Below are 9,719 nucleotides of genomic sequence, written 5' to 3'. Positions count from 1 at the left end.
CACATTAATGTGGTATTTCACAACAGCCCATGGTGGCAAAGCTAATTAACGCTTTGGCCTATTCTGAGTATCATCTTATCTGGGGCCTAAAAAGAAAGCAGAAGTTGTTAATAATTAGACATGGCTTTGCTAATAAAATAATATTAATCTTTCAATGTTAGATTTTGAGATAAAGGCAGAGCTTCATGGTAGCAGAGGTATGAGAAGGTACCAAAATAGCTGAGCACATCTTTAACCATAAACAAGAAGCTTCTTGATTTGTTTTATGTAATAAACACATAGCACAACATTTTGACCACCTGGCATGTTTTGAACTTATTTTCCCTTCACTTATTTTTAAGGCCAAATGGCTGACAGTGTCTAAAAGCCACAACAGGTGAAGTGCAGCTATGAGTATAGCAGGAATAGGAGAGACAATCCTCAAAGTGAAAAATGGAAGAACCTTCTAAGTACAGGTCAAAATGTTACTATCATACTGCATTAATGGATTTTTTTTATTCAATACATAGCTCTTCTAGCTGATGTGGAAGCAGATGAACATATGCCTTTAAGAAACAAATCTCTTCTGCTTTAGAATTGATGGGCATGCTCCTATTTCTCCTCAACTTTGTAAAAAAAAAGAGCAACACCACCAAACAAAATCAAAAAAAAACCAGCAGGAATGCTTAGAAGAGTGCCTTATCAAGAAAGGCCAGCCTGGCCACCTGCTACTTCAGTTCTTCCAGCAATGTCTTATTTGTGTGCAATGAATAATCAGATGTTAGATATCATCAGAGTACAGCACAGCAAATAACTACGACCCACAGGCTGGGGTGGGGCAGCAACGTGCAGGCCTCATCAACCTCTGCCTGTGTTTAAATTGCATGTTCTTAAAGGCTTAACACTTTCCTTGGGTTCTGCATGTCAGCCTTATAGCTAGAAAAGCTGCAAACAGCAACAAAGCAAATCATCAGTATATATAAAAAAAAAAAATATGTTGTAACACAGGCTTCAAAGAGCAAAGAGCTTCCACACTCCCCTTTATTTCAACAGAGAGGATCAGTTAAGGTGCTTTCAGATTCTGCACTGCAGACAGGTTGGCAGAGGTGGCCATTTAAGAAGCTCTTAACAGTCCTTAGTGGGGATCTGAGAGCAGTTCCTAAAGCAGAACCCCAGAACTCTTAGTTTCTGTAGCGGGGCATCTGTGGAGCAGGGGCTCCCTCTAAGGGGGCTAAGGAGGAGACTGTCATAAGCTGTCCAGCATGCATTCTCTCATTCACCCGCAGTTCACAGCCATCCTGCAGCATCCTTATAGCTATCCTGGCAATGTTTTTGGAGTCATCAAGTCCACTGTGAGGTCTCCCATCGTAATTCATGCCCAACTTTTCAAGCATGATCGTCAGCTTGGTCTGGTTCCTAGGAACCTGGTGGAGAAAGCAAACCACATGCAAGAATTAGATTAAAAAGACTCAATACAGAACCTAGCACAGCACATAGAAATATATGCAGATTTTAAGTCTACTTAAGTCACATACTACTTTCATTTGCCTTCTGTCAGATCACTAACAATTTAACTTCAAAGCACTTTGGTGAGACAGACACTCTCATTTCTACAGAGGAGACAGTCAACAGAAGCTTGTCTAGACTCAGGATAATATTGAGAGGCTTGCACCATTACCAGCACCAGCTCAAGATGTGCCAGTGCTGGCATCATTGGAAGCCAAGGCCTATTGAGGCTTAACAATCCTTAAAAAAAAGGAATTAAAACCAAAAGTGTCATTTCAGAGGGAATCGCGTTTTGTTCTTCCTTTTAAATGCTGAGTGATTAAAGAAGACCAGGCTCCTGATTCTGACTGACATCAAGCTTCTCAACACCTCCAAACACCACAGGAACAGAGCAGTGACACCTTCAGCAGCCCATGTTTACATGGATGACCAATAGCTTGAACAGACAAGGAAACTTAACTGACTTACCTGTGCAAAGTGCTACAACAGCAGAGGCCCCAAATCCTCCCTTGATGAACTACTAAATATACATTTGTTTTTTTTAGAAAGGTTAAAGAAAAACAAAAGGGTAACTTGAAAAGAAAACTTTACTTTGCTGTCTTGGTGGTGGTGGTGGTTGGGGTGGGGGAACATGGGACACAACAAATTCCAGGATATTGCACCATACTGCTGGATTTAATAGCTAGGCAGAATGCTGACAACATGGTTGCCAAAACTTGACAGTCTGCAGCTCCAAAAATAACACCCACAAACTGGGCAGGGGAGACATACTGCAGGTTGTGGGATACTCCACAGGAAAGTTACAATACATTCCTTGTCAGTAATTTTATCTGCTACTATTGCTTAACAGCAGATACAACAGCAGCAGAGAACAGCTGAGCAGAAGCACTCAACAACTATAAATGCTGCATGTGCATTTATTAAAAAAAATAATCACAAACAATAAAAATCCCTGATTCCTTCCAAGTTATAATCTTCATTGCCTTTGATGAAAAAGCACTTGCTGCTCAGCAGAGGAAAAAGAAGGTATGTCTAGGTTAAAGCTAATCAGACTAACAGGATAGTGTTCTGTGCTCTTGCCTGTTTCTAACAGAAACGGCCACATAGAGAAGGCACAAAAATAAAGGGAGAAATGGAGTAACCCTGTAATGTTTGCTGAGCACAAAAGAAAGCTCTGTCTTACTAAATGTTAACCTTTTTTTTTTCCCCCCCAGAGGTTACATTCAGTATGAAAAAGCCCTTCAAGAGAATATCACCAGCTAGGCTGAAATCACATTCAAACAGATGGCTTAGTGTAGACTAAGAACTACTCAGAACCTCTCTGAGGGAAAGGAAGCAGCAACAGGGTCCAGCACTGAACTTGGTATTACTTCTCCTTTGGCACTTTTATTCCACTGTAGATACGTCCTAATCTTTCTGTCTCCCTTTCACTGTCAAAAGTGAAGATGTCTGAGGGTAGTGGTGCAAATTAGTTTTGTAGTGTATGACATGAAAACAGGGGGGAAAAAAATAATAATAAATTGAGAAATCAATAGTCTTTTCAGCTGAACTACTTCAAGACACATTTAATCTGAGAGCACAAGTATGACATTTTTAGACAACCCGTCATGGAGCATCTCCTGATTCTTAAAAACAAGGTAACATCAAAATGCAGTAGATGGTATAATCTTCAATTAGTCAAGTGAGATCTGGTCATGGAGCACATTTGAAAATCAGGCCTCGGGCAACTAGTTTAAGCACTATAATTTTGTACTACACGAGTAAAGATGACAAGCACAACAGGACATTCTAGACTTTTAAACTGAATTTCCCCGCAAGAGAAATAACAACTCGTACAAACCTTATAGAAGTTGCCATAGGACTTGCGAATATTGATCCATTTTTTGGCAAAAGAAGGGTATTTGATACGGCTGATACGGCACTGGGTGTTCAAAAATTTACTCATGTCCCAAGATCTTAGGAAGTCAAGATAGAATAGAGAAAAACATCAGTAACATGTAATTCAGGTGCTCCGTGTTCTACATACTGCACAAAAACCCGTCTTTTCTTTGGCGGTCAGAAGGAAACCAGTTTAGGAAAAGCTCTTTTGTTATAGTCGCCATAAATCATTTTTTCATATGAATTTGTTTCTTAGGGGGAAAACAAATAATGACATGGAGCAAGACTTTCACTAGGATGGTTTCAGGTCCACAATAGTTATGAAATAGCATGCCAGCTTCTCCACCTACACCAAAAATGGCCAATGAGCCACACAGCGCTTGGGGAAGCAAACGTTCCCGATGACTTGGTTATGCATCTCTCTACTGAACTCAGGCTATTAAAACAAGACTGCACCTAGATTTAGGAGACCCATACCTTCATGGAAAGAAGATGGAACTATAACTCTAGGCACTTCTAGCAGCCCTCCTGAAAGGAACCATCCCAACAAGTTTGTAAGCTTCAAGCTAAAACGACGCTTTTTTTCCCCCCGTCTTGCAGCTGTCTACACAACCTCACCAGCATGAGAAGGTTTCACTGCACCTATTCTCCTTGAGGAGCTTCACCAAGAGGATTCCCCTGGAGAGGAATTCCAGACACATTCTAGGTCTGGTAACATAACCTGTCTTGTACCAGTTTTGCTTTAGCATTTTCTTTTTTTAATTCATTCATTCTTGCTTTCAAAGATAGAAACCTAATTGTAATTAGTCGAATAGCAGAATAAATAAAGCTGAAATTACATTGGTTTAACTCCTTATTTTTAAGGTGTACACAGACCATTTAGATCTTCTATGGATCTAAACTGTACACCTCAAGTCTCATAAAACAGCTTTTAATTGGCTTCACTGTTCACACTGGACACAGCCACATTTCAATGACAGGTTCTTCACCAGAAGAGACTCGTGATTTATAGTCATTGCTGAAATCTTCAAGAATTTTGAGAAAAAACAACGAGGCCAAGTGCTGGGTCCTGCATTTGTGCCACAACACCACCATGCAACACCACAGGCTTGGGGAGGAGTGACTGGAAAGCTGCTCAGCAGAAAGGGACCTGGGGGTTCTGGTCGACAGCCAGCAGTGTGCCCAGGTGGCCAAGAATGCCAACAGCATCCTGGCTTGGATCAAAAATAGCATGGCCAGCAGGAGTAGGGCAGTGACCACCCCCCTGTACTCAACAGGGGTGAGGCCACACCTTGAATACCGTGTTCAGTTTTGGGCCACTCATTACATCAAGGTGCTGGAGTGGGTCCAAAGAAGGGCAATAAGAATGGTGAGGGGTCTAGATAAGAAGTCTTAGGAGGACTGGCTGATAGCCTGGAGAAAAGGCTCAGGCAGGGGAGACTTTATCATTCTCTACAAATGCCTGAAAAGAGGTTGTACTGAGGTGGGATCGGTCTGTTCTCCTATGTAGCAAGTGGTAGGACAAGAAGAAGAGGCCTCAAGTTGCACCAGGGCAGGTTTAGGTTGGATATTAGGAAAAATTTCTTCACAGAAAGGGTTGTCAAGCCCTGGAACAGGTTGTCCAGGGAATTTAGGTTGGATATTAGGAAAAATTTCTTCACAGAAAGGGTTGTCAAGCCCTGGAACAGGTTGCCCAGGGAAGTGGCAGAGTCACCATCCCTGGAGGTATTTAAAAGCCTTGTAGATGTGGTGCTTAGTGACAGGGCTTAGTGGAAGACTTGGCAGTGCTGGGTTAACAGTTGGACTCAATGATCTTAAAGGTCTTTTCCAAACTAAACAACTCCAGGATTCTATGAAATTACACAATGGTATTTTTAGGTATTATGTGCTAGATGAAAATTAGATGTAAATTGAGAATTACAACAACCTAAAAAGCTAATCAGTCTACTCAACATCAATTAGTTGTGTACAAAAATCTAGGAAAGAAACAGTGCCATCTAATGGATTTAAGCTGAATTTCAAATTGTTTAGTGCAGCTCTTCCTCGTTTTCCCAAAAGCTAAAATTATAATAAAATGCCAAAATGGCAGTCTCATGATCCACCTTTAGCAACACTCTCCCCAAGGATTAAACAGAGTTCTGCAGTTTTAGACTGATGAGAAGGTGATGTAAGGACATACCCATCTGTCAACATGGCATAGCTATACTTTGTCCCCAGTTCTCGCTGTCTCATCCACTCTACCACATTCTGCAGGACCTGAGGAAATGTATCAGCTTTATCAACAATGTCCTAAGAGAAAAGAAGAGAGTGAACTTTTTTTCAGAGGCAAAAAAAAACCCAAAACAGTCTGAAGTACAAGAATTATATTGGTACGTAGGTACTCACTCTAGATTTTTCTAAACTGAAAAAAAAGCACCACTAAAACAGCCAAACTCCAAATGGCATCTATAAAGGTAACACAGTTAGCCCCCTGTGGTACTTAAGATTAAAACTGTGGAGCTTGTTTCCCCAACCTCCTGCTCCTTTATCACAAACCATTGCCATCCTAAGACTCTAAATCCTTTAGAATAAAAAACCTGGAAGAGGAATTGATGCAGTTTTTCTTCTGCTAATGATGAAGCTTCTACAAACAACCAGGTTACAAAGTGAATGCTTTTCCCTGCAGCCCCTTACAAACACTTTTAACAAGCAATTCAGTGAAATCAGTTCTGTGGTAACAAGAGCAAGAAAAAAACAAGGATTAGGAGAATAAGCCTTACAGAAAAATCACAATGAAAGATTACCAGTCTGCAAACAGCTACACATCATCTCTTTTTTTCATGTTTTTTTCCTGAAGAAACAAAAATGCAGATTACCTGGGTGATTCCTGTCAGACTGATGCAGAAGTTTGAAAGCTTGGGATTAATCTCTGGCTTCACATATTGCTGAAAGGTATCCTCCTGTCATGAGAGAATCAAACACTCAGCAGCAGCACACCATTTAGCAACTTCTTTGGCTTGCCCATAGCTGAAAGGCAACAGCAGCTACTTGCCCTGCTGGAGCCAAGGAGAACTGTGCACAACCCCAGCCAATGAGTGTCCTGACTGGCCATCATGGAATTCCCAACAGGATGGATGGCTGGCTTTCCAACTGGAACAGGTCCCTCCTCCTCTCAACCAGTGGGCACTAAAGAGATATGGAGCAAGAGGGGAGAAGGACAGACTACAATAAAGAGGAAGATTTGGGAAAAGGAGAGCATGAGTCAGGAAAAGAGAAGTGAGAGGCATGAGCAAAGTTTGATGAGTTTTAGGTGGTATCTCTAAAGGCTCATTTGTAATTCAAGGAAGGCAACAGGACACAAATCTCAAGGGCTGCATGCAAGTCATACACCAGCCAGTCTGGTAAATGCCAGCCAGTCAGAGGTAAACACAATCCTCTCACTCTGGGAAACTGAACAGTACAAGAATGAAGATGACATGGAAGTTTCATGGAAAAAAAGAAAGCCCCAAATCACTGCTGCTACACAAAACCTTTTAGACAGGGGAAAATACCACACTGCTTCCTACAATTCTAAAGGTAATAGAACAACCTCACTCATCTGCACAACCCTCTACCTAGTCACACATGCAGCTACACTCTAATGTAGCATCACAGTGACTACTGGAAATCATCCTCCTCTTAGAAGTTCTTGATAAATTAGTGCAGGCTCCTTGATTAGTGGCTTTCTCTGTTTCACAAAGTTAGACAGCAAGTAGTAAGTATTTCCTCAAAGAAAGCTGTATTGGAACACTGCAGGCTGCCAAATGCCTACTAAGTATGTTTAAAACCAGGTTAGACAGCTGTCAATCCATCAGGTACACTGTGGAAACAGAGCTCACTCAACCCCACTTTCTAGACCTCTGCAGTCTCTTCTACATTGCCTCACACAGGACCACAGAATTTGCTCATTCCTATTCGTGATGAATCCCTTGAGTCCTAGAAATAGCTTTGTGGCTCTTAAAGCAGGGTAAGAAGTGGGGTGGGGGAGAACTTTTAGTCTTTTATATCAGTAGAGGTAGTTGTCAGAAGGACCGTGATCTATTCTAGATGCTTTAAGAATAAAAAGTTTTGCCTGTATATAAGAGGCACAGAGGATAGGTCTTTATGAAAAAAAAAAGCAAGCTATTTTTAATGAAGTTCAATGTCTACCTAAAATCTAATCCAGACTTTCTGAAGCAAAGAAGTCACATGGAAGAACAGCATACTGACACAGTAATTAGCTCACTTACTATTTCCAGGGTATGTGTGTTTAGTAAGACAACAGGAAACTCAATTATTTCATGTACAAATTCTGGTGGGTTTCCTTCTTCACACGTTGCTTCAAAGTCAACAACACAGATGTAGTCATAGTAGCTGCTGCCGTTAATGGTTTCCTTCTGCATCAGCTTCTGCTTCTTATAATAGTTTTTCAGTCTCTTTTTCAGCACGTCTTTCACTCCTCTGAAAAGACAAGAAATAATTAAATGAGAATGTGATCTTTGTTACACCATCACAGAACTGAAGCCATAGTTAACATTTGAATGTTCATCATTTACTAACCCAATTTTGAACGCTGGTGCTTTATGAAGTCTGAATTCAAATTTATCATACAGTCAACATGCCATTATCTGGAATAAAGCAGAGGCTGTGACACCCCTGGTAACTAACACATCTGGATAATATCAGTATTTGGGGACAGACTGGGAAGTACAGGCACCTCCAGTTCAGCAAGACTCAGTAACCAAAGCCTCAGCAGAGCCCAAGCCTTTGTAGGTTGCTCCTGGATGACCTCTGGCCCTGGAAGCTCTGCTGCTTCACCCACATTTCCCTGTGCCCTCTGCCTGAAGCGACTCCTGCTCGAGCTATTCCTGCATCAGTGGCACAGATAATGCAGAATACAGATAAAACGCCCACATTTTTAATTTGTCTCAATTTAAATTTAAAATTGAGCTCGACTAACCCAATTAAAAGTACTTGAGATTTCAGTTGTCAGGAAAACTTCCTGGACAAGATCCTGCTTTTCAGGAGGTTTGTTGCTAACACAAATTCAGTGGCAAGCGATTAAAATTACTTGCTGCATCTTTTTTAATAATAACAACTTTATAATGTGCAAGTGAAGGTGCCAGAACTGCTGCATACCAAACCAGAGCTGAATAAACAAGGCTCATTTACTCTTCGAAGGAAGTTATTTTTCAAATTACACATTGCAAATGAAATCACTGAAGCCATAATAGCTACTTAGAGCAAGTGGTGTTATCAGAAAAGCAGCCCACTGATCCACAAGGAAAAACTGGAATTGGACAACTAAGCCTGTGTTTGAGCACATCAGCTTCTTCTGCAAACACAGATAACTCTTTTACACTATGGTTTATTAATCTAGTTTAATTCAATGACCAGTTCATTCAAAGCTGAAAGTGTCTGGGAGCTGATAAAAGCAAAACTTAGCTTTTTCTTCATCAAACCTATAAAAGAAGTTGAAACTACAACCTGTGGTGTGTGTGGCAACTGTTGAATCCACTACATTAGAGGCAATGCACTATTTTTTTAAATGTAAGATGTATTCTGACCAATTTAGTTGAATACATTGACAAGAGAAGTCCAGCTTAGCTAAAAGTCTAAAGGTTTTTCCATTAACAATGGAATAAAAAACACAAATAGAAAATTAATAATCTAGGAGGAAACCTCAAACACATAATTTACTACTTGAATTCTGTCTTTTACTTTTAAATCTGAATAACTGCTGAACAGCTGTACCAATGTAACCTGTTTTACAAAAATGTTAGTAGGTCATGACAAAAATTTTTCCTCCTGAGGAACTAAATCCATTTAACCAAAGGAGAAATTAAAGGGGGAAAAAAAAAAAAAAACAAACCAAAAAAAACCACCACAACAAAACTATGTAGCCAGAACACCTGCAGAAAGATGGGTGAATGTGGCACATTGTGCTTCCCACCCACACCATTTTTTTTTCTCTTATTCTGTTCAAGTGAATCTCTCTTCCTTCCTTCCTTTTTCTCTTTTCCCTTTTTCTACCAATGACCAGGCCCAACAAAAATGATGCAGCCAGCAGGAAGATGAACCAATACACAGACTGTATTGTAAGCAAAAAGGACATTCCATGAATGATCGCTGGGGGTACAAACAGATCAATCAGCTGGTACATAAATGACACCAACCCCAACGATCCCACAAAAGGTGTGACTCTGCCCACAACAGGTGGTATAAACAGTGAGCTGAGGTTACCCATAGTTGGGATGGGAAACAGCCAAACCAGTAAGTTAAAGACATAAGAGAAAGGTGCCCACATGGCGACTCTCACTCGATCCACCCGCATTCGCAAACGTCTAAACAGACCTGGC

The 9,719-nt window shown here is 40.7% G+C and overlaps 1 protein-coding gene across 1 annotated transcript in view; it reads right to left on the bottom strand.

Moving 5' to 3' along the window:
• Positions 1–974: 974 nt before the first annotated feature.
• The window catches only part of ERI1 (exoribonuclease 1), a 10,038-nt gene continuing 1,293 nt past the window's right edge, over positions 975–9,719 (bottom strand). The window contains exons 2-6 of the mRNA XM_008948666.1: positions 7,611–7,821; positions 6,219–6,302; positions 5,543–5,652; positions 3,326–3,440; positions 975–1,403 (exon numbers count right to left, since the gene is read on the bottom strand). Coding sequence (XP_008946914.1) covers positions 1,161–1,403; positions 3,326–3,440; positions 5,543–5,652; positions 6,219–6,302; positions 7,611–7,821 — 763 coding nt within the window. The 3' untranslated portion in view covers positions 975–1,160. The remainder of the gene's footprint in view (positions 1,404–3,325; positions 3,441–5,542; positions 5,653–6,218; positions 6,303–7,610; positions 7,822–9,719) is intronic.

Source organism: Merops nubicus, unplaced genomic scaffold (genome assembly GCF_000691845.1).
Source record: "Merops nubicus isolate BGI_N331 unplaced genomic scaffold, ASM69184v1 scaffold15160, whole genome shotgun sequence".
Classification (NCBI taxonomy): domain Eukaryota; kingdom Metazoa; phylum Chordata; class Aves; order Coraciiformes; family Meropidae; genus Merops; species Merops nubicus.
Note: the sequence above shows the minus strand (reverse complement) of the source record. Positions and strands in the feature narration are given on the sequence as shown.